Source organism: Sebastes umbrosus, chromosome 23 (genome assembly GCF_015220745.1).
Source record: "Sebastes umbrosus isolate fSebUmb1 chromosome 23, fSebUmb1.pri, whole genome shotgun sequence".
NCBI classification, from domain to species: Eukaryota; Metazoa; Chordata; class Actinopteri; order Perciformes; family Sebastidae; genus Sebastes; species Sebastes umbrosus.
The window spans coordinates 1,561,518-1,587,345 of record NC_051291.1 but is presented as its reverse complement, the minus strand read 5'-3'; the positions used below and the strand labels follow the sequence as shown (position 1 = coordinate 1,587,345).

The following is a 25,828-nucleotide window of genomic DNA, read 5'->3' as shown; positions in this document are numbered from 1 at the left end:
GGTTGCTCCGGAGCTGCAGGTTGCCGACCTCTGGACTAAATGAACGTTATAGATGCATATTCATCAGCGGTAAACTTGGCGTAACCTTTTCAGAGTTTCTTGACTTCCAAACTTGTCAAACTGTTATTCTCCCGTCCTGACTTTTTTCCTTGACACCTCCGTGGCTTATTGCACCATGTTGCCTTAGTTTATTTTGCATTGCCTCATTCTTTGTCTGAATATACTGCGGGCTGACTAACACAGCAGCATTGTTAAACCATGTTGTCGTGTTTATTGTTTAAGCTACGTTTTCATGTTTCTACTCTTGTTTTTATTAACCATGGATTTGTGCAAAACCATAACTGCATGCCAAAATACGCCAGTCAATTTAAGTGCATTCTTCTCCTGGCAGTAGATATCACAATGACTCCAGCTATTCTGCACAAAAATGTTTCATTCCCCCCCCCTCCCTAATTTTCTGTGGCTTTTTCCCTTTAAATGGAACATTATCAAACCGCAGCATGTGCAATTTAACGCTTATCGCTGCTATTAAAGAAACAGACAGTTACAGTACTTTATCAAATTCCACCATGCTACAGACATCTTCGCACAAATTGTGTCTGACCCCATGTAGAGAGAAAATCTGAAATTACATTTGTAAGGTCTGCATGTGTTGAATATCAAACGGATGGGAGTCCATGCTTAGAGCTGCAGGGCGATGGGGTATTTGAAATGCAGGTCATGTGTGTGAATTAAACATTTATTTCTATTGCTTAAGGTTACCGCGGGATATTAGATGAAATACATCTGCATGGGTAAAGTGATTTTTCAGATATGCAGTGATACGCCACGCCGGGGGTCTTTTGAGGGCATCGACTGAGGCCACTGACGGCCATAACTAACGCCGCCGTCTACCTCATTCCAAGTGGGCTGAACGGAGCCGCTCTGAGTCCAAACAATCTATTCCAAACATGGAAATCATTAAAATGAATGTTCCTCACGAGGTCAGGGGATTATAAATTACCGTGGAGCTGGTGTGTGCGTGCGTTCGTTTGAGTCTACTGTCGGGGCGAGATGATGAGAGTGGCAGAATGTTTATTACCATCATTAGTGCCTGGGTTGGAGGAGAGGTGGAGAGGCTCACTGAAGGCGCTGCCACTGTACAATTATACCCTGCACATAATCCTCAAACACACACACACACATTTGTTTTCAGAGAGATAAAGACGTCAGTAGGAGCCTTGCACTCCAGCGGCGGGTTGAGAGAAATATTCATATTCATATATATACTATATATATTTTCGATTTAAACATGCCGTTGTTGGACTTCTTCTTTAAAAAGAGAACTGAACTCCCTTTCTATTTAGAAAGTGTTTCAATAATTAGACTTCAGCAGTCTACGATATAAAAAGCTGCGTCTTTTCAACACCAGTATCTGTGTCACCCTCTTCAGTACAGAATCATTAGAAAAACAACACAGAAATCCTTCTGCAGAGCATCAACTAGTCTGCTGTAATCTACACAAATACGGTTTTATTGTCATTTACTGACACGCTCGTGTCTCTCCTCTCTCTCTCTCTCTCCTCTGATCACTGTTTGTCACTGAGGCGGAGGCGGAGCGTTGGACACAGTCTGTGCTCCGTCTCGCTAGCTTGCTGCTACCAACATCAGCTGCTCTGATTCAACAACATTGAGTTGAAAAAAATATGCACCTAGGCTGAAATTCAACCGTGGTGTTGTTCTGTCCCATCACGCCTGCCTCGTCTCGGTTGCAGGACTGAGTAGTTTAAGTTTGTTGTTTTATGTTCCAAAATGCAAATGTTCCTTTTGTTAGTGTTTGTAATGTGATGCGTCTGTTCACAACATGGTGGCTTATGTTGGAAATAAGGATTTCTATGCTGGTTTATAGTTCAAATCATGAGTGAAGTGGCTGTAACATCTCTTGAGGTAAGCTGTAGGTATGTATGAAGGGTCAAAGAAAAAAATAAAATAATTGCCGACCCTGCTTTTGACTTCGATGGTTGAAATCGGAAGCCAATTTCCATCAATCAAAAAAAAAAACAAAAACACTGCAACACATGGATTCTGTATTGTTTTTATATATAATTTGTTTTCCTAGATTAATACGGAGCATTTTATCCATGTTGCAGTATTAAAAAGTGAGCCGCAGATTGAATGTGTCATTAGGAAAAACCTCTAGTTGGTATTAATAAACTTCCATATGATGTGCAGCATCCAGCCTAATAATTAGTGTCTTCTGTTCCGTCTCTGTCTGTATTAATACACTGATGAGTTATTAATGCGTCACGCTTCAATAAACAATTATTCCATAATAACTTTGCTGCAGAATTCATGCAAAGTTCCTGAAAGATTCTGTCCATCTTTTAAAAACAAAAAGCAAAGTGGTGTTTAAGGTTCTTAACTCCAATCAATGAATTGATCCTTTTTAGTGGTTGTAAATATCAAGATGTGAAACAACTCCACGGGGCCCGTCTCTGCCATTTGATAATCTATCTGGGACCGAAGCACCCTTAAAGCAGCTCTTCTGGCCGCCGACTTAATTGATCTGGAAAGTTTCCGCGCCTCAGTGGCCAGGGTTACATCCTAATGTTCCACGTCTGCATCAAAGAATTAATGAGGTGGGGGGCCTTAAGGAAGCCTTTCCAGCAAAACGAGCGTCCGATGCATACACACAGAAAACACAGCTAAACTAAATTCTTAAAATTCCAGACATCAACACAGATCACGGTGCACCCGAGGAAGTAAAAGAAGTCATTCATAACCCATAAGTGGTTCCTTCATAATTATCTTAACTGCTGCCAAAACAAAAAACCTCCACTGAAGTCAGATTCCTTCAGGCATCGCCTGAAAGCACCGACGCTCGAGGAATTCACAGGATACACACACCTGCTTCTCCTCCTTCACTACTGTTGTGTGTCGAGGAGGAAACACACACGTCCACACATTCATCTTTCATAGACGAGAAAATGATGTTTGCTTCTGAATAATAACGGAAATCAACAGTGCAGGTTCGATCGTGCAGATGCAAAAATGAACTTGCTGGAGGTCGTAATGCAAAACTTGTATTGCAGAGTCACGGATTATGGTGAGCGACGCAGGGTAAACATTATACACAAACACCGATCGAACCAAAGCAACATGAATATCCTCGCTTCTCTTGTGTTCAAACTTTAGAGATGGGGCCTTACGATGGTTCATACAGGCACGCAAATCATTTTATAGTCACGTGTCCCGTACACTCTCCAATCATGTACTGTATGTCCAATATCAGCGACTGGATGAGAACATCGCTCATTGTTTATTTTGGCCATTTTTTGTCGTTTTATTTTGGTAATTTAATGGTCTGCCTCCGAAGTATGGAGGATGGAAGCTGCCAAATAAATAAGTAAGTAAGTAAGTAAGTAAGTAAATAAATAAATGAATAAATGAATAAATAAATAACTTGATAAATTAAATAGTTTTTGAGTTCTGCTCTGGAAACGAATGTGTGACATGCGAATGGACAGAAGGACAGACATACATACCCCCGACTACGTTGTCGCAGGGGTATAATAAATAAATATGTCATTAAATGTCACAAAAATAATATTAAAAAATAAATGTAGCCAATAATTATATGATATGTGATATAAATTGATATTTCTGTTTTAATTTGCTTTTTTATCGATTTATCTTTGTATTAATTCCCTTATTTATTTGTTAAACTTACCCTTTTATATGTGTTTATTTTTTATTAATCTTTTAATTTATGTATTTATCTTTGCATTTATTTATTTATTTTTATTTATAAAATAAATTGTATTTATTTATTTTTATTTGTTTTAATTTTTTTATTTATTTTTTTATTTATTTTTGCATTAATTCATTTTTATTTATTTATGCAGACCGAACCGAAACAATTATCGGTAGGATGTGGACCAGAAAACCAAAAACAATGTGCTAAAAGATGCTAAAAAAAACTCTGGGAGCTGCAGAGTCGGGTGATAATTCTCTGTGGGTTCATCTTAATGAGGGACCCCTTTTCACATTATACATACTAATTTTTAAAAATTGTTAATATTTAATTATGGATTAGTGCAGCTTTAATCTAAAGTGCTGCTTTTGTTTCCTCCTGTCTTTTGTTTTGGGGTGAAAATCATCTTGAACATGAACTCTAACTTTAAAGCAGCATTACTATCTGCTATATTAAGACAATGCCCTTCAGCTTCAGCTGCAGAATTCTAAAGCTTCTTACGTATTAACAGTCAACATGTGCTCACCTGCAGCATGGCAGCAGCCAGGTAGACGGACATGAAGATGGGCGTCAGCGTGGTGTGTCCGCTCTTCATCAGGTGGATGGTGTAGAGGAAGATCAGGTGACCGGGGATCACCAGGAGGAGGAGCACCTGAGCAGAGCGATGATTGGCTCCTGGAGGATGGAAGGGAAGGGAAGGTTGAAGGTGAATGTGAGGGAGCCATTTCTAATAAAACTGTCTAAAAGATCGCATGGGCTCTTTATAAAATACACGACTGAATCGACTACCTGCTGTCCACAGGACTCCTAACAAGGACATTAATTTACACCTGGGACAGCAGGACACGGCAATTAACTGCCTGGTAGGACAGAAAAAAGGTTAGTGCTGAAAAGTACCGTTTCAAACTGTGACCTTGCTGCACAATTTAAAGCCTGATTAGAATCCCGACAGCGTTTTTTTTCCCATTGACCTCGCTATTCAAACCTACTTTAAACATGTGTACTTGAGTGAAAGCCAATTACAACGTGTGAAGGCGAATCATCAGCAAACAGAATAGTATTTTTCAAAACAGTAGTGACTCTACAAATTTGTTTTAACGCCACTAGAGCAAAAATAATCATATGATACTAGAACATCTAGGGAATCCATCGGTACCAACCATGTCATACTAGCTGGTCATGAAGGAGGTTAAATAATGCTCCAAACTTACGTTAAATTTTGGCGAGGAAAAACTGTCACGGCCATTTTCAAGGGGTTCCCTTGACCTCTGACCTCCAGTTGTGTGAATGTAAATGGGTTCTATGGGTACCCACGAGTCTCCCCTTTACAGACATGCCCATTTTATGATAATCACATGCAGTTTGGGGCAAGTCATAGTCAAGTCAGCACACTGACACACTGACAGCTGTTGTTGCCTGTTGGGCTGCAGTTTGCCATGTTATGATTGGAGCATATTGTTTTATGCTAAATGCAGTACCTGTGAGGGTTTCTGGACAATATCTGTCATTGATTTGTGTTATTAATTGATTTACAATAATAAATACATACATACATAATATGCATAAAGCAGCATGTTTGTCCACTCCCATGTTGATAAGAGGATTAAATACTTGTCACATCTCCCTTTAAGGTTCATTTTGAACAGATAAAAAATGTAATTAATTTGCGATTAATCGCGATTAAATATTTTAATCGATTGACAGCCCTAATATATACTAACATATACTTTTATATAGAACATGACAAACCAAAAAAAAAGATGAAAAAATAGTCATAATAATTGTAATAATTGTAATAATAACATCTTGCAGTTACTGTGACTTAAATTTGTGTAATTACCAACACGTATGTATGATTGTGTGTTTAAGGGGGATAAATAAATAAATAAATTGATAAATAAATTGATACATAATTAAATAAATAAATAGATAGATAAGTAAATAGGTAAATAAATAAATAAATAGATGAATAAATAGATAAATAGATAGATAAATAAATAGGTAAATGAATAAATAAATAGATGAATAGATAAATAGATACATAAATAAATAGATGAATAAATAGATAAATAAATAAATACATAGATAAATAAATAGATAGATAGATAAATAAATAAAAAAGCATAGTATTAATAATGGAGTTGGACAGCTATGCCTAGCCAACATGTGATTTTATTAAATGGTCAGTATTCTCGGCTGCACGGTACTGACCTGAGCCCCAGAATGTGCGGCAGGGGTAGTAGCAGCCCTTGGCCTCGTCGGGAACCTCCCCGGGAGCACAGTGGAAGTGCAGGTGAGTGGAGATCCTGCTGGCCTGAATCGCCACCAGGTTACCCCCGATTCCTGAAGAAAGGAGAGTTCACGGTTCATGACTGGAGCAGAGCATTCAGGCAAATAAGAAATTCAGTCAAAAGCAAGAAAATCCGTTAAACAAATTGTTTTTTTTATTAAACTTTCCTCTCATCTTTGCATCGTGTCTCTTCAGGCCTTTTAAAAAAAGACGTTGCTTTAAACGTTTGGGAGCCAGTGCTATACTCTTTTTACTATTATCACATTTTGTAAGACTGTGAAAGAGATCACAGTCGGTTTCCTTGTCAAGCAGATGAACAGTCGAGAGAATGTGGGACGCCATCTGTACTGAGGGGCCACTTTACATTCACATACTGCAGCTTATCACACCTTCCCTTTAGCAAGTAACTTCCTGCGTCTTTCATCCCTTGTAGCCACAGTCTGGTGACTAAGCCCTGCAGGAGAGCTGCACATGCATACAGATATCAACAACAGACTCGCTGACAGGTGGGCGCAGAGCAGCTCTGAAGAGAACTGCTCAGAGTAGAACTGCTGGAGACCTTTCTATATTCAGAATCATAAAAAATGCATCATTCAAATGCTTGCAGTAGCAGATCTTCTATACGTGGCTGCTGTCAGTCACTGAAGTGGTTGTGTACTATAAACCAAGAACAAGAAGCAGGCCTGTTATTGTGGTGACGAGTATATTAAATTAGACACTGCCACCACCTCAGGCTGATCTATACTTAATTCAATCTATCGTGGCTCTTTGTCGGCCTGGTGACATTTTATTGGAGCATTACCAGCGCTCCCACGGGGGCCTGTAAACAGACATAACCTCACAATGAGCATTCACACTCTCTCTCTGTGCCCCGTCTGTCACCGTCCTCTCACTAGCTCAACGTGCCACTGATCTGATGTGGGGGCTTTAAAGCTGCAGTAGGCAGAATATTTTTGCATCATTGATAATAATAACCATAATAACCTTTCAGCATATTGTAACTCAAGTGTTCTCAAGAAATAATTAGACTTCTGTTCCTCCTCATGGCTCTGTTTTCAGGCTTTAAATCATCTAATCTGATCAGCGCTGTCTAGTTTGACTGTTTGGTCGGAGTTTGCAAGTGATTGACAGCCAGCTCTCATAGATGGCAGCTGGACAGCGGACCTCAAATCAGCTCTTACTGCTTGATTTCCTCCAGTCTGTGAAATCTTGCAGATGCCGTTAGGAGCACCGGAGGACACCAGAGGAAACTAAGGATGCACCGATAGTACAAGTACTTACATTTGGGTACTCGCCGATACCGAGTACCGATACGAGTACTTCTCTGTACCAAAAGACCCTCGTTAACAGCTAGCTGGAGGGTGTGAGCGACACACGGCAGGCTGGGGAGTCCCGCATACGAGGCGGTGTGCCGCGACCGGCTATAGGGCGGCTTGGAAAGGCTCGCGGCCACAGCTTTACAGCGCTCCCTGTCCAGACCACGTCGCACCGTGACGGGGCTCCCTGCTCCCGACTGTCGACCGGGACGGACGGTCCTCAGTGCGCCCCAACCGCGCCGTGGCCCACGTAAAATGCGCCAGGGGTCTGCGGCGATGTCTGCAACCCCCCCGACCCGTCTTGAAACACGGACCAAGGAGTCTAACGCACGCGCGAGTCAGAAGGTGCAAGCAAAACCCTGTTGCACAATGAAAGTGAGGTGGGATCCTGGCCCAGCGGGGTCGGGCGTACCACCGGCCCGTCTCGCCCGCAACGTCGGGGAGGTGGAGCATGAGGACCCGAAAGATGGTGACAAGAGGTTAACGTCATGCTGCCGTAAAGTGGTATCGGTGCCGTTTTGCGAGTACAAGTACGAGTACATGAGCACAGTATCGGACCCGATACCCGATCCAAAAATCACAATAAATGGTAATATTGAATCGCAATACATATTGAATCGGCACCCAAGTAACGTGATGGTATTGAATCAGGAGATAGGTAAATCGTCCCAGCCCTATAATTTATGCAGAGATTTATGCACAATAGATTATTGTGTTCTTGGATTGTGCATGGGGTTTTGACTTTCTGGCTTTTTGTCCTTGAGGGCGTTTGGGATGTGCAGGCGGCGGCGGCGGCAGGGGGTTTCTTACAACCTCAGCAGGGGGCAGAGGTAGAGCGAAGGAGGTTTTGGGGGCAATCTGGCTTATTCAGGTCACTGGGTCTGACAGGAGGAATGAGGGTGAGGAGGTCTGGGCTACAGCGAGGCCACGTGGGGAACTGCAGGGGGTCTCAGCCGGGTCTCTCTGCCCCGAGGGGGAGAGACAGACATCTCATCTCATCTCTGCTCCTCTCCTCTCCTCCAGGTTTAATTTCATTTTGTTTATTTGAACGGCTCGGGGTGTGACGCGATAACAACAAACACAGATAAAATGTGATGAAAGAAAAACACGGACAAGCAGACGGAGGAAAAAAATGAGTTATTGGTGGAAGTGAGATGTAAAGCAGGCAGACACCTTATCTTAAAAACAAACAAATACGACAAGGTGACAAGCCGAGATTAAAGACGGCTTTATCTGAGTGCTGTCTGGTGGGAAACGGCAGAACAAGATGCAGAACGTCGTATGATATCTGCAGGTTCAGAGAGCCACGTCGGAGGCTTTATAATGACAAACTGAATTTAAAGTCTAAATAAAATAGGGCTGTCAAAGGTAACGCGATAAAAACACAAATTTGTTTTAACGCATTAACGCAATCGATCTTTCGGAGGTTGTAGCGGACTCAGTTTTGAAGCTGGAGTGAAGACTGATGAATCCATCGGTGTTGGTACCGATGGTTAAATAACGCTCCAAACTTATGGTACATTTTGGCGAGGAAAAACTGCCATGGCCATTTTCAAAGATCTGACAGTAACTGTGAGGGTTTCTGGACAATATCTGTCATTGTTTTGTGTTAATTGATTTACAATAATAGATAAACTGGGAAAAACAGTTCGGAAACTTGTGTTAGGTGGATTATTTTTCTGTTGTTCCAATGCTAATGGTCATTGTATTTTACATGGTTGGAAAGCCTGTTTATTTACCTTCACAATGATGTCCAACTTGTAAGGATCATGCATTTGTGGGATGAGCAGCACAGCTGATTATGTGGGTAGCGCCCAAGAAAAATTTGCCAAAATGTTCTTCCATGTGAGGGTTTCTGGACAATATCTGTCATTGTTTTGTGTTAATTGATTTCCAACAATAACACATTTGCATAAAGAAAGCATATTTGTCCAGTAAATGTGAGAGTAAATATTGTTAACGGTTGACAACCCTAATATAAAGACCAGAACACCTCCCATTTCATGTCGCTAAAGAATCTCTGTGGCTCAATAGGAACAAGTACAACAGGAAATTAACTGGCAGACGCTTCCTCAATACCTGGATTAAATAAACCAGAATACCTTTTAAGAATTTAAATAATAGAATTCAAGCAGCCACAGATACCTTCTATCTTCTATTGCAGGAGGGAAATTGCATAAAATAATGTATTAAAATGAACTAATGGAGGTCAGTGTCTCCCTCTATCTTTCATTTAACCCGTCTTTTCTTATCACGCTCTGCACATCTCCTTTCTAATCAAACATCCACACACCGTCCTTTCACACTTCCTGTTCCGTCTGCCTTCTTCTTTAATGTTATTCTTTTATTAGAAACGGGGCCCTCGGTGCATTTTAATCTGCTGAAAAGACACGCCTCGCCGTTTCTTCACCCGTGAATAAAATGCTGGAAATCAGAGACAGATAAAAAGGTTCGCTCAGACCTGGATGTTTCTGACACGCCACGCAGAAAATAAAAACATCTTCGCCCTCGCAAACAGACGCGGGCTTGATTCCCCCCAGCTGTTTCGTGCCCGGGATACGTCTCGACAGGAAAACCAATTAAGAGTCAGAATCGTACTCCATCTCGTTAAATGTCTCTCATTAATGCCATTTAATTAAAAGCTTATCTCTTGTTGTGGAGGTGCCAGCGTCCTGGCAACCGTGGCTGAGCCAGTGAGAGCGGTGGGAGACAGAAGCGAGAGGAGATGGAACAGGACCAGTTCTATGGAGTGGAGACAGACGGACTGTGGCCGTCTCATTAGGTAAGATGAGCATTTTGGAGTCTTTATGTAGTCACTTTCATTTCTCCGGGGAGCACACAGGCGCCTCTTCTGTTCACATACATTCACACCTGGGAGCTGCACAGCACGAAGACAAATAGACTAAGGCATGTCATCCATCTTGTGTATAAACTCTTTGTCTGGATCTCAGCTCCAACAGGGTCAAAGACTGCATTAATTGCAAAACTGAGAAGGATAAACGAGACAAAGAGATACGGTTTCTCTGTAAACCCAAACGTTAAACAGTCTGTTGTCGTCCGCTGTGTAAAATAAAGCCGGGATGTATCGCTGATGCTTGTAAGGAACCTTTTGTTTAATTATATTTGTATTGACACTTAGCATCAAACATACTTCCATGGAATGAGTTACAGACCCTGTATACATCACCATCCTATGTCTGCCTAAAGTGCCATCCATTCTTGACGGCACAATTCCAAAAGAGAAAGTCTCTTAAGGGGAACATGACATCTGAAATTATCTTGTAAGGCATTATGAATCTCAGAATCCCAGAGAACACGGTAATGATGCGCATTTAGATTTACACAATTTTATCTCCAGGAAGCTGGAGTTACCATCATAGTGGGATTTCCGAGAGGATGTAAATGGGACTGTAATTTACTAAATGAACATCGTGCTGTGTTGAAGAAGACTTGAAACTAGAGATTGAGACCATAAACTCATGTTTACAATGTTTACTGAGGTAATAAATCAAGAGAGAAGTAGCCTCATTTTCTCAGAGACTTCTATACAATCAGAGGAGTCGCCCCCTGCTGGCTGTTAGAGAGAATGCCGGTTTAAGACACTTCTGTGCACTGGCATTAGAGCAATCTAACTACACAAGCTTTGAGTTTCCTTACATACGTATATCTCTTGTCTATACACCCCTGGATTTAGGAAGCTATCATATTAAAACCGTTGGACCGGATTCTCCTCGTCCGTTGGCGCCCCCGTAGGCGAGGCATTTGCAGATCAAACAGTGACACCTTGAAGCCATTCACACAGTAAAAGAAGAAGAAGAAGCAGTGCCAACACTGTGACTCACCGTTGATAACCGGGGTGTACACCACGATGCCAGCCAGATTTGGATCGGACACCGTTTTGTCCAGGATGAGCCCTCCGATGCTGCAGAGCACAACATAGTAGCATCATTAAGTGGTGTGTAAGACACAGATAGAGCGAGACAAAGACGGCATGGAAAGACGAAGATAGAGCATCTAAATGATGTCCACAGTGAATTTGTATGCTTGTCTATAAATGGCACTAAAAACTGCTTCATCAGCTGCAGAGTGGTGAAGACTAAGAGAGGGTTTCCATCTTATGGTGTCCAGACTGGAGACAGTATTTCTATCGTCTTCCTCCTCTATAAAAGCCTGAGAGATATGGTATCACCTGCACTGAGTACTGAGTAATGGCGAGCGACACCATCATTCCCTCCTACCGGCTGTATTAGTGAGGCTGCCAGGCTCAAGGGGACCCGAGGGTGCGTGTGCTCCGGTGCTGCTGCAATTTGTTTAGGGGATGAGTCATCGGGCAGACCCAGACACTGGGAGTAGCAGACGTAGAACAGATGTTCTTTCCCCTTTGAAGGGAAACAGTAGGACTGGGACGATTCACCTATCTCCTGATTCGATATGTATTGTGATTTTTGTTAACTTTTTTAACACTAAACCATGGGGGAAAGGGACTAGGGACTTTTACTTTGGAAAATATCTAAATGAATCCAGTAAGAATGTTTGATTTTCAGCATGTATGTAGTCAGAGATGTCCTGAAGTCAAATATATCAGTCAATGTCAGGAATTATTTATTATCCAGCAACCCAAAAATCAAAGAATAAAGACATTTCCCTCACAGATTAGTGGTATTTTCTTTTTAGTTTATAAGGGACATGTAATGTTTTATACTTCTGGTGAATATAATCCATCAATCTTATGTCCATAGATGTATTTTGTATCTACAGTTCCCTTTGTTAAGACCTTATTTTGAAAACTGGACGTAGTCCCACGTGTCTACTTCCTCTAACTTCTCCAAGGTGGTCTCTAGCTCTCCCGTCAGCTCCGTTCTCTTTATCCATCCATGGTCAGCTCCATCGGGGCCGTTTCAATGCAGAGAACACAAATGTCAGTATCTGGGTGCTCTACAGTCGTAGCGTCGGCCCATTTGACCACGGAGACGAGAGCGACGGCCGGCTTCGACAGCAACGTTACCGCCATACGATAACGTTTCCTGTCCGTGACAGAGTTAGCATGCAGCTTTAGCTCTGCTCCGTCTAGCTCTGCTTTTCCTGTCAATGTGTGAAACCCAAAGTGTTTCCATCCTTTACTGGATGTGTAGTGTTTACCACGCTGGATTTAACATGTGAGGGTGCAGGTCGTATCCACGTGGATGCTCCAATGTGTTCTATTTTATCGTTTGGGCTCGGTTTGTTTTGGTTGACGGATACTGAACGGACATGACGTCACGTTACTCAGACTACAACAATAAAATCAGTAACTTCCTTCTACCTCCACATACTGTAGACTCAAATGAAACAAATTGAAATTAAAAAAATTGATTTCAGAATAAATAAAAAATCACAACACATAGGTGAATAACTGAACACACACCTACTGATGAACATGGCAGTGATGACTGGCTCCCATCCGGAGTAGAGCAGGGTGCGGCTGGCCGGGTGCTTGGAGGAGATGACGATCCACAGCGGAGTCAGACACATGAAGAAGGCGCAGACCAGTGACGACACATACGGGTAGGTATCTGGGGAAGAGGAAGACATGCATTCATTTTTTCTGTTTGGGGAGCCTCTCCCAGCATGCATAAGGGGAATGGTACGGAAACAAGCTGGGTACTGTTTGAAAATGCTTCCAAACCAGTGTCATTATGATAGCTGACCTTCAGCAACGATACCAAAATGATACTCTCATCAGAAGCTTAGTTTGAGGTAGGGCTGCACAATCAATCCAATATTAATCACGATTTTGGCATTCCACAATTCAATGAACATGATCGACCGCGATATATATAAAATTTAGTATCACATTTAGCAAAACCAGCTTCAGTCTCCAATCCAGCTGAGCTGCACATGTTTCTAAATGTGAGAGGAGATGTGGAGCACCAACACGGAGAAGGTTTCTCTCTACAACTGTTCTCTCTTTGTTCAAACCACAATATAGCACAACTATTTCGAAAAAAGTAATTTGGGTAAAGCACCTGCTTAGGTGTTTCCAGCAGGATACTAAATAACTGTCATTAGGAAACAGTCCCAGATTTATTATCTCCATAGTCTCGTATAGCTGCAGAACAGAAATGGCCCAATGTTCAGGGTATAATGGGCAGCAAACCTTCAGTCCTCAAATGCAGAGCTGAGAAAGATATAGCGAGGCACACGTTTGAGAGGGAAGCCTTGTCCCCAAATCAACCCACACTGACACTGACATTGACTTAAAATTCACAGAGTAAGCTGGCTCCAATTAAGGTCTTGTACAGGTTAAACTGTTTACATGAACCTCTGACAGCCTGCCATTGAGCAGCACCTTCTGCCGTGATTAAACCAACCAACAAACAATTGATATTCCGGTCTATCTCTGGTGGAATACCATCCATCCATCCATCCCTCCATCCATCCCTCCCTCCCTCCCTCCATCCCTCCATCCATCCCTCCATCCCTCCATCCAGGGCCGGGTCGCAAAAAAAGTTTTGATAAGCTGTGACAGCTCTTATTTGTGCCTCTGGCTGCTCATGGGTTTTGTAGCACTTTAGAGCCACCTGCCAATCTGTTTTCTCAGAACCAAAGTATTAAAATTAAGGGATGCACCGATACCACTTTTTTCAGACCGAGTACAAGTACTTACATTTGGGTACCGAGTACCGATACCGAGTACTGATACCGAGTACTTCTCTGTGCCTAAAGACCCTCGTTAACAGCCAGCTGGAGGGTGTGAGCGACACACGGCAGGCTGGGGAGTCCCGAATACGAGGCGGTGCGCCGCGACCGGCTCTAGGTCGGCTTGGAAAGGCTCGGGGCGAAGGTGCTTCCCGGGGCCGTGGCCAAAGCGTCACCGGGGCGGACTGTCCTTAGTGCGCCCCAACCACATCGTGCACCCCAGGGCGGGGCTCGGCCCATGTAAAAGGCGCCAGGGGTCTGCGGTGATGTCTGCAACCCACCCAACCCGTCTTGAAACACGGACCAAGGAGTCTAACGCATGTGCGAGTCAGAGGGTCACAGCAAAACCCCGTGGCACAATGAAAGTGAGGGCCGGCACGCGCTGGCTTAGGTGGTATCCCGGCCCCGTGGGGTCGGGCGCACCACCCACACCGTCGGGGAGGTGGAGCGTGAGCTCATGCGATAGGACCCGAAAGACGGTGACGAGAGTTTAACGTCGCGCTGCCATAAAGTTGTATCGGAGCCGTTTTGCGAGTACGAGTATATGAGTACAATATCGGACCCGATACCCGATACTGGTATCGGTATCGGTGCATCCCTAATGAAAATTGATGGCCATGAAACACATTTGTAATATCATTAAATGATCCCGGAGACTCTTGTGTTTTTTGTTGAGGAACATTAAGAATCAAAAAAATTGTTAAGTTGTCTGTTAAATATATAAGCACACATACTTTAATTCATTTTTTCTTCCAGGCACAGTCTTCTGCCAGTTTACGGCTGTATACGTAACGAAGTGGGGAATAAAACAAATAGTAAAATACATGGAGTATAATGCCCTCTCTCTTTGTCCTAATAGACGTGTGTGTGACTCGTGTATGACTCCCATTCTGCAGGTGTAAATGCAGCCGCTCTCTCAGCAGTCTAGACCCAACCTGAACCGGATTTATTTATTTAACGGCATTTCTTCCCAGTTTTTTTCTCCATCATGGAGTCAATTCTCTCGCGGACTGCCCTGAAATGGCCCAGCGTTGCCACATCCACACAAACACACACACACACATACTCGTGCACGCTCACAAGCTTTGGCCCCATTTCTTGGTGTTCGTGCGCTCATTATCCCTGCTTTTATCTGCTGTCGAGCCCTCTCACGACTACGACAATCCTGTTTGTTAAAAGCTCTTTATAAATAAACCCAACTCCTGCAGCTACTATATGTCTAGCCCAGTCTCATCTCTAAAATTAGAAGCATTTTAGAAGCATAAAGTTCTTATCTGCACAGATATAATCATGTGTTTAGTTGACAGTAAACTTGACCATTACTTCCAATTCAGCAGGGAAGTGTCGGCGTGGCTCTGGCTCATGAACAACAGAGCTACTGTCCTGGGAGAGTGACACAGCCAGACAGCCTCGCTGCTCTGGCCCGCCATGGAAATATGAAATCTGAAGTGTGTTTAATACATTTAGCTCACAGCAGCAGCAGCAGCAGCTAAAGTGTTCCTTTCACTGCGGTGAGCATCTATGTCATGCTATTAGACCAGACAGGGTTGGTTAGGTTAGTTAGTTAGGAGACTCTGTCCAGAGGAAACAGGTCCCAGTGTTGGCTGTATTAAGTGATACAAGGCGGTGAAACGAAGGTCTGGGTGCGACATGAATTAAACATGTGGAATGTGTGGTTGTGGTGGGGAGGAAGAGTCCGTCTGTTCTCTGAGTGGAGAGCAGCGCTGCTATCAGAGTGAGGCAGGAGGGACCTCTACTGGCTGACTGAGGGAAGAGCTTCTAACTGAGAGGACATGGACCAGACTGTCAAAGTTTATTATTAGGGCTGTCAATCGATTAGAATAGTTAATTGCGATTAATAACATAATTGTCCATAGTTAATCGCATAAATCACATCTTTTTATCTGTTCAAAATGTACTTCAAAGGGATTTTTTAAAGTATTTAATAGGGATGAGTCATGATTTTTTGAATAGTCGTTAAGTTATAAAAAATCAAATAGTTTATGCGACTATTCATCCCGTCAGATTTTACTGCGCATGTGTTTTACCCCGAAGATATGACGTGTGCATGCGGCGATTATTCAAATAATAATCGACTAATTCCCAGTGATTTAACGAATAGTATTTTTGCTTGGAATACACATCCCTAGTATTTAATACTCTTAAAACTGTGTCTGTTTTGGAAGTGTTGTCAAACTTCTACATTATCTATTTATCTACAGAGTTGTCTTTTATATCTGACAATGAAGAAGACTGTAGTTCTCCTGGCTGAGTAGGGGTTAATGTTCTCAAGACAAAACAATTCCAGACACTGGGACTACTAATTACTTAATTGCACCTTAATTAACACTTAAGAGAAAGTATACAGTAATTGCGCGTCGGAAAATGTAGAAAAAAAGAGCTGTCATTCGATTCAAATATTTAATCACATGATTGTCCATAGGTAATCGCAAATTAATCACACATTTTTTAATCAGATTTTTCAAGTATTTAATCCTCTTATCAACATGGGAGTGGACGAATATGCTGCTTTATGCAAATGTATGTATATATTTATTATTGTAAATCAATTAACAACACAAATCAATGACAGATATTGTCCAGAAACATTCATTTAGCGCAGAGTTCTGAAGGTAGAAGCTGTTCACCTACCCAGGCACTTGTAGAGGCCTTGGCTTATCCAGGCCAGGATCGCCAAGGTTATGAGGTCACCAAAACTGGCGGCGATGGGTGTGGCTACGTTGTCGGGGTTAATGCCCGTCTTCTTCGAACCCACAATTACACCCACCATGATGATACCTGAACAGAGCGTGACACAGAAAGGGTGGAGCACTTGATTTATGGTGACTTATTCAGACATTAAGAAGTGTTTTTGTAAGCCTAACTTTGAGATTAGTGACTGTTTGGGGAGGAGGACAGACAGGAGCGGTCCAGCGTCGTCACGGCGACAGTATTAACAGTTCATTTTAAAGCTGTGGTTCTCAGCTGTCACTGTGTGTGTGTGTGTGTGTGTGTGCGTGTGTGTGTGTGTTTACCCTGCAGCAGGGAGGCTATAAAGGCCGTGGCCACGCTGCTGGAGCAGAGCAGCACGGCGTGGCTCATCTGGAACTTCCCTTCCGGGATCCAACCGAGAACCACGGCTGCTACCGCTGCCAGGAAACCCACCACAGTGGCCTGGACCTGGAGGAGAGACGGAGGGAGTGGGAGTTACTTTTATTAGAGTAGAGACTACTACTACAGTACGTGTGTGAAAACAGGATCAGCAGAAGGGGGTACTTTTGGTACGTCATGTTCCATATTTGTCTCGTCACTTCTCGGTACAATACATTACATAACGCTTCCTGCTGATGTGTGTGTGTGCGTGTTATTGAGTAACATATCGGACAAACAGCACGTCAAAACACTCCGAGGTTACATGTGTTTATCAGTGTGTAGGGAGATGATTAACAGAGAATGTACTCGGTTTCACTACACAGACAGAGATCGATAAAACGGTCTGAGCAAACACCCACCAGGATCCAACCAATTACCACCACCGGTAGTAGTGAGGATGTGTATCGAGAATATTACAGATGTTTGAAGGAGATGTTTTCACAGCAACATAAAATAGATAATAGAGAGAGAATTATAACTGACAAAACGCTTCAAATGTATTTTATTGCGGTGCCAAAAGGCCACGGTGGAAATGTTTTGAGTGCTCCTAAATGAAAAAGTTCAGTGCATCATTGCAACCAATGTCTGGAGCTCTGAATCATTGTTGATTCCTTCTAAATGAAAAGGCAATAATGTATGTAATGTATGTGCATGCACATAGTGTATGTGTGATTACCTGCTTCAGTGCCAGGTTGCCTATAATTAGATTCCACTTCTCTATGGGAGAATCCATCTTGCCCACATTCACCTGTGTCGGGAGGCAGGACAGAAGAAAGACAACAGTTCGATGAGTTTTCTATGACTGCCTATAAATATGCCAGAGCCCCTTTATGACCTTAAACACAGCCCCCCCCAAATTATCATGGACTTAAAGGGGTACTCCAGCTGTTCAGTAAAGCACCATCATACAGAGTTAGAAGAGACAGATTAAAGAAAAGTATGGTCATCAATCGATGCAGCAGATGCCGAGATATCCTGACTTTAAGACCCTAGTATGGGTCAAGCAGCTCCCAACTAGATCCTACAAGTCCCATAATGCAGTTTAATAACGTTTTTCTTTAGGCCCTCCCTACCTGGTAGAGCCCCACATCTTTCACACTTCTTTTTGGCTGTAGTTTGGTCTTTGCCATGAGCCAGCTGCAGTGTATGAGCACAATAGACAACTGAGTCCCCAGTTCACCCGTCAGGAGAGTTACGATGCTGCGTTCACTGTCCCCAGTTCACCGTCCGGGAGCGTTAACTTAGCAGCTACGATGCTGCGTGTAGTGTCGCGGACATGCAGCCACTTTCCGATAGACCGTGTGTGTGTGTTGTCGGTGGTGTTCTAGCTGTGAATGTAGGTGTAGCAGACAGTGTGTGTACAGTTTATTTGTCGGTGAATAAATGCTACGAGGCTACAGCGAGCTATAGACGGGAGCCGACTTCCTGTATCTGTAACGCCGGCTCAGACTCTCTTAAGGTCGACCAGCTTGTCTCCTTAAAGTGACGATTTCTTTTAACCGTTTTAACCGATAGCGTTAATGTCGGTTAATGGTTAATTATTAACATCCCTAGTACCTCATACAAGCCCACTTCAAAAACTCCCAAACTGTCCCTTTAATATGGACACACTTTGGACTGGACATGTTTCATCCCTTTTATAAAATTTTCCACTCTAGTCCCAGTTACACAGCAGCAGCATGCCCTTAACAAACACTTTAATCTACACACATATCTATTATAAATTCTATATGCAATGTAAGTTAAACTGGTTCAACAGCTGTAATAGCTGTGATAAGACGGGATACAAGTCCTGCCACACTCTGTGAATGACTGTCTGTTCCACGGCTGTGCCGGAGGAGAACATGAACACTAAAGACAAATAGTTTTTTCGGGACACCACGGAGGAGTCTCAGCTCACACTGAGCTCCGCTGGCCGTGTTGACACAGCACTGCGTGAATGTGGAGTCTGTGTGCAGAGAGATGGAGGGGAGGATGGGGGGGGGACAGGAAGACACGAAAACCAAACAAAGAGAGAATTCTGCTCCGTCACTTCTTCATTTCAGCTTCTTGTACTTCTCAGAGAGTTTGAGTCAGTGTGGAGAGACAAACACGGAGAAATATCTGCTGAATGTGGACAGGAATGTAATCCCTACAGATTTATGAGGCAGTTTTATGTGCTGCGAATGTATGCACTCGTGGTTGTCTAACAGGCCAACGTGTTGCCCTTCCCTTTTTGTACACTGTTTGCTCTGGGAGGTCTGAAGTGGAGCAACACATTTGCCATCTGACTCTCGGGCCGTCCGTCCCACCGCCCTCTACGGGAAACCTCCCCTCGCTCTGCTACATCAGCACAAATTCCTCCACTAATTCCTAATCCGCAAAGCTCCTACACCAAAAATCCATTCAAGATGCTCCAAAATGATTCTCACATGAAACTTTCCAAAGTCATAAGAAGTTGAATTCAGAAGAAGGCCGGTGAACGCTGAGACACTGACAAACAAGGTCAGTATTCCAAGACGTTTCAGAGGTGACCAATAACAACCGTACGCAGTGAGAGGCTCAGTCTGTGGGGATGAGACACCACCACAAAAAATGATGTAACGCAACACAAACAAGCACACCCAAACAAATCCACAGCAGCTAAGAGGACATGTTGTGAAGCTGCCTGGGAACTTTTCTAATGTTGCAACTAGGGCTGGCATGATTGTCCGTAGTTAATCCTGATTAATCTCACATTTCATCTGTTCTAAATTAACCTTAAAGGGAGATTTGTCAAGTATTTAATACTCTTATCAACATGGGAGTGTGCTGCTTTATGCAAATGTATGTGTATATGTATTATTGTAAATCAATTAACAACACAAAACAATGACAGATATTGATCCAGAAACCCTCACAGGTACTGCATTTAGCATAAAACAATATGCTCCAATCATAACATGGCAAACTGCAGCCTGACAGACAACAACAGCTGTCAGTGTGTCAGAGTGCTGACTTGACTATGACTTGCCCCAAACTGCATGTGATTATCATAAAGTGGGCATGTCTGTAAAGGGGAGACTCGTGGGTACCCATAGAACCCATTTACATTCAATGATCTGGAGGTCAGAGGTCAAGGGACCCCTTTGAAAATGGACATGACAGTTTTTCCTCGCCAAAATGTACTGTAAGTTTGGAGCATTATTCATTATTATTCTAGTTTCATATGATACCAGTATCTTCACAAGCTACATCCATTCCAACGGAGCAAAAACAAAACATTATTTTGTTTTCACACTTCATACTGGACATAAAAATACTTCCCTGGTAGTGTGTCATTGTGACTGTGTTCAGAGAGAGCCGGTGTGTGTGTGTGTGTGTGTGTGTGTGTGTGTGTGTGTGTGTGTGTGTGTGTGTGTGTGTGTGTGTGTGTGTGTGTGTGTGTGTGTGTTTGTCTCACCGCTGTAGAAAGCCTGGAGGCCAGAGTCATCTCCAGGTTTCCCTTGAGGCCGAGCAGAGCAGGTACCAGGATGAAGATCTCTGTGATGTACTGGAACGCCTCCCAGTGCTGTGGAGGAAACAAGGAAGTAATATACTATAACACCACGTCTGACCTCCTAATAACTGAACTTTCCCTCATTTGACATTCAAATTCAAATACTATGCTATCATTTAGATAAAGGGAAACACTCCTCATTTGCATATATGAACCTGTGCAGTCAACAGGGCGACTTGAAATTCAATAAAGGATGTCAAACGTTGACCTGGCTTCGTAGTGCAGGCCTCCAGTTAAACTGTTGGCTTGTTTACAACCTGTCTGATGTCAGACTTTGTTCTAGTGGTGACATCATGTTCCCACATCTCCGTAATGACTCTGCTGAGTACAGTGTTATATCACGACTGATAGAAACAATGGCCTCAACTGTGAAATTAAGTATGTAATAAACTGGAATTATCCTTTAATGCCACCCTGCCTTGAGCTCTCGATTACGCTGGTTGTTGTTTGAATAATAGTTGTATTGTAGCTCGGCTTACTTGCACAATATCCAGCACCATTCCAGCTGATACGGTTCCAAACCCAGCGAGCAGGAAAGGCAGCAAGATCTGCAGCGCCATGGCGAGTGGCGACTCCTTGGGCATGTTATGCGCGCGCGACCCCAGCCCTTCCTCCTCGTCCTCTTCGTCCTCCTCACACGCCTCCTCCCCAGAGAGCCTCCTCTCGGCCAGCATGGGCTCCGTTTCAGAGTAGCCTCCGTCGCCGCAGTCAGATAAAGTCACAGAGGACCGAGAGGCCCGGTCTAGGAGCCGTCGGCCCTCTATGTGCGGCGTCTCTTGCCTGTAGCCGTTCTGGAGCGAGACGGCCTCGGGTTTGGCGCCGAGGTCCACCATGGCCAGCCGCTCCTCCTGTAGCTTGGTGTAACCGGTGGGAACCATGGTCTGGAACAAAGAGGCGATCCGCCCGGAGGAAACAGGTTTCAGAGAGAGAGCGCTCCACCCGACACCTGCTCCGCTCATGCGCACCGTCAGGCTAGAGCCCAGGGAATCCCCTATAGCTCCTCCCAGACTCTGGATACTCATGGTGCGGTACAGGGCTGACCTGTCTCATCTCCTGCCGTCCAGTCTGACAGCAGCGTACACAAATGAAGAGGTTTAGATTGGCTCGGGTGCATCGTCTATGTTGGCTTTAGGGACTCATCAGCCTGAGGAAAACACACAAGGAAAGATAACAGAGAAGAGAATAGCCGGGAGAACAGGAAAACCCAGCCTGAAGCAATATTTAACCGGACATGGAACAGCTGAGTCACCTCTTATGAAGAGGCACAACACCTCCAATATTGATTGGGCTGGGACGATTCACCTATCGCCTGATTCGATACAATCACGATACTCGGGTGCCGATTCGATATGTATTGCGATTTTTAAGTATTGCGATTAGCTTATACACAGCTTATAGTGTACTGTAAGTCTAATGCAGTGAGAGCCAAAGTGAAAATGTACGACGGAATATTAGGGCCATATTGAGGGAAAACACATCTGAGATTTACAGAATAAAGTCAGAATATTACGAGAATAAAGTCATAACTTTACGAGAAAAAAAGGCGTAATATTACGAGAAAAAAAGTTATAATATTACGAGAATAAAAGTCGTAATATTACGAGAATAAAGTCATAACTTTACGAGAAAAAAAGTCGTAATATTACGAGAATAAAAATCGTAATATTACGAGAATAAAGTCATAACTTTACGAGATAAAAATAAAATAATACGTAAAATTACTACTTTATAATATTATGAATTCATTCTCATAATACTACGATTTTTTTCTCTTAAACTTATGACTTTATTATCATAATATTACGAAGCAAAAAATCACAATATTGAATCGCAATACATATCGAATCGGCACCCGAGTATCGTGATAGTATTGAATCAGGAGATAGGTGTATCGTCCCAGGTCTAGTCTGTAGCTATAGACTTGTTGTACCCTGAAGACATCTTCAAGGTCTTCTGTCAGTGCTGGACAATATGATGGCACATAAAGACATATATATATATATATATATAGTGTGTGTATAAGTGTCCACATCTCACAGTGCTGTTAATGCATTTCACTGGGTGATGTGAAGGTGAAGTGGAAAAGGGATGTAAAAGTGAAACCAAAGCAGGAAAGATCATGATCATCATCATCATCATCATCATCATCACCACCACCAGTCCAGAGTTAAAGGTGAGTCCAGAGTAAACAGAGTAAATAGAGTAACCAGAGTAAACAGAGTAAACAGAGTAAACAGAGTAAACAGAGTAAACAGAGTAACCAGAGTAAACAGAGTAAACAGAGTAAACAGAGTAAATAGAGTAACCAGAGTAAATAGAGTAAAAAGAGTAAATAGAGTAAACAGAGTAAATAGAGTAAATAGAGTAACCAGAGTAAATAGAGTAAATAGAGTAAACAGAGTAAAAAGAGTAAATAGAGTAAACAGAGTAAACAGAGTAAACAGAGTAAATAGAGTAAACAGAATAAATAGAGTAAATAGAGTAAATAGAGTAAATAGAGTAAACAGAGTAAATAGAGTAAATAGAGTAAATAGAGTAAACAGAGTAAACAGAGTAAATAGAGTAAATAGAATAAATAGAGTAAATAGAGTAAATAGAGTAAATAGAGTAAACAGAGTAAATATAGTAAACAGAATAAATAGAGTAAATAGAGTAAATAGAGTAAACAGAGTAAATAGAGTAAACAGAATAAATAGAGTAAACAGAATAAACAGAATAAATAGAGTAAATAGAGTAAATAGAGTAAATAGAGTAAACAGAATAAATAGAGTAAATAGAGTAAATAGAGTAAACAGAATAAATAGAGTAAACAGAGTAAATAGAGTAAATAGAGTAAACAGAGTAAACAGAGTAAATAGAGTAAATAGAGTAAATAGAGTAAACAGAATAAATAGAGTAAATAGAGTAAATAGAGTAAACAGAGTAAATAGAGTAAACAGAATAAATAGAGTAAATAGAGTAAATAGAGTAAATAGAGTAAACAGAGTAAATAGAGTAAATAGAGTAAACAGAGTAAATAGAGTAAATAGAGTAAATAGAGTAAATAGAGTAAACAGAATAAATAGAGTAAATAGAGTAAACAGAGTAAATAGAGTAAATAGAGTAAATAGAGTAAACAGAATAAATAGAGTAAATAGAGTAAATAGAGTAAACAGAGTAAATAGAGTAAACAGAATAAATAGAGTAAATAGAGTAAATAGAGTAAATAGAGTAAACAGAGTAAATAGAGTAAATAGAGTAAACAGAGTAAATAGAGTAAATAGAGTAAATAGAGTAAACAGAGTAAATAGAGTAAATAGAGTAAACAGAGTAAATAGAGTAAATAGAGTAAATAGAGTAAACAGAGTAAACAGAGTAAATAGAGTAAATAGAGTAAATAGAGTAAACAGAGTAAATAGAGTAAACAGAATAAATAGAGTAAACAGAGTAAATAGAGTAAACAGAGTATCACATTATAATAACCTGGTATTCTCCTCTTCATGTGTTCTACATCTCTGTTCAGCCTTTCATCACTACCTGTCTGTCTGAGTCTCTCCAGGTAACGTTAACCTTCACTGTAAGGTGACCTAACTGTCTTTAAAGCTGTGATTATTCACTGTAAGGTGACCTAACTGTCTTTAAAGCTGTGATTATTCACTGTAAGGTGACCTAACTGTCTTTAAAGCTGTGATTATTCACTGTAAGGTGACCTAACTGTCTTTAAAGCTGTGATTATTCACTGTAAGGTGACCTAACTGTCTTTAAAGCTGTGATTATTCACTGTAAGGTGACCTAACTGTCTTTAAAGCTGTGATTATTCAGATAACGATGCTAAACTCTGAGGCTAACGGTAGCTGCTGTTGATGTTAGCTCTGTTAGCTGTTAGCTCTGTTAGGAATCACAACAGCAGGAGGTTTATGTGTTAACCCGGAGAACACAGCAACGTTAGCTAGGTCAGAAGATAGAAGAACTACTTATTGTAGTCGTCAGCGTGTTTTATGTCTTTCCCATGAGTTACCTTTGAGCGGATTCATCTCACCAGGAGGCTGAAGAAGAGAGATGAAGATGATGAGTCTCCTTCTTCTCTGTCAGTCAGCCAGCAGAGAGCAGACACGCGTCACAGCCAAGAGTCACCAGAGATCGTCTATGGAGGAGAGATGAGCTACTACAGCATTTATTTAATTGATTAATAACTTCTTTTTTTTATTTATTTTTTTATTTGCACATATATAAAACTGCAGAAAAAATCCAGTCAATGAAAAAAACAAACAAGAAATGTGTCAGGAAAGGTCAAGAAGCCACAGACTGATACAAAGGAACCGCAACCCCAGAAGAAAAAATAATAAAATAACAAAAAAACTGCTGTTTTTACTGAACGTACTAGCTATTCATTTTTGCTTGGTCATTTATTTATATAATTTTATTCATATGATTTATGTCTCTTTTTAAACTGCATTTTCAATGCTATGGGTTATTAGGTTAGGTTATAGGGTGTAGTTTTTTTTAATTGCGTTATTTAAAAAAAAAAAATTGAATTTATTTTTTGAATTTTCATCACAAACAGACAAAAAACAAATATAAAAATGTAACATCTACAGACAGACTCACAAACATACCAACCCCACATACAGAATAATAAATAAAAGAAATAAAAGAAAATTCCATAATTTCTTTAATGAATTAATTAATGTCTTTCAAAATGATGTACTTATTGACTGTTTTATGTTGTTTTTGTAAATCCCTTTTTGATTTGAACTATTTATTAATGGATTAATATTTCATTTGTAAAGTCTTTTTCATATTTCTTCTTTTTATTTATTCATAAATTATTATTCATAGATTAATGCATAAATTTGCAAAAAAAATGTTATTGGCTATTTTTATTGTACAATTCGTTATTAATCAATTAAATGCATTATTACTATTTTCGTGACTATAAAAAAATGCCTGTGCAATATTTTTATAGTATGCAACCTCTACTGCTCCCATATACATATATATATATATATGTATTGCTTCTATAGTTACCATATACCAAGTACTACTGAACTTATTGTTTTCTTAATGGAGCTTCCCAGCAAAAAGTATTTCACACGATTGTACTTGTATAACCGGTGTGACAATAAACATCTTGAATCTTGAATCTTGAATCTTGTGGTCCT

The 25,828-nt window shown here is 41.5% G+C and overlaps 1 protein-coding gene across 3 annotated transcripts in view; it reads right to left on the bottom strand.

The window, feature by feature from the left end:
• The window catches only part of slc41a2b (solute carrier family 41 member 2b), a 34,215-nt gene extending 9,388 nt beyond the window's left edge, over positions 1-24,827 (bottom strand). Inside the window, exons 1-10 of one of the 3 annotated variants that reach the window (XR_005205569.1) lie at positions 24,685-24,827; positions 21,167-21,831; positions 20,592-20,699; positions 17,847-17,918; positions 17,053-17,197; positions 16,670-16,816; positions 12,748-12,891; positions 11,182-11,261; positions 5,945-6,076; positions 4,260-4,408 (exon numbers count right to left, since the gene is read on the bottom strand). Coding sequence is in view for 2 of the 3 variants with exons in the window: in XM_037760792.1 (XP_037616720.1) it covers positions 4,260-4,408; positions 5,945-6,076; positions 11,182-11,261; positions 12,744-12,891; positions 16,670-16,816; positions 17,053-17,197; positions 17,847-17,918; positions 20,592-20,699; positions 21,167-21,709 (1,524 nt within the window). In the remaining variant the exon portion in view is untranslated. Of the gene's footprint in view, positions 1-4,259; positions 4,409-5,944; positions 6,077-11,181; positions 11,262-12,743; positions 12,892-16,669; positions 16,817-17,052; positions 17,198-17,846; positions 17,919-20,591; positions 20,700-21,166; positions 21,832-24,149; positions 24,171-24,684 lie in introns of those variants that run through there. The other 2 variants (XM_037760792.1, XM_037760793.1) reach the window with 2 other exon arrangements.
• Positions 24,828-25,828: the final 1,001 nt, after the last annotated feature.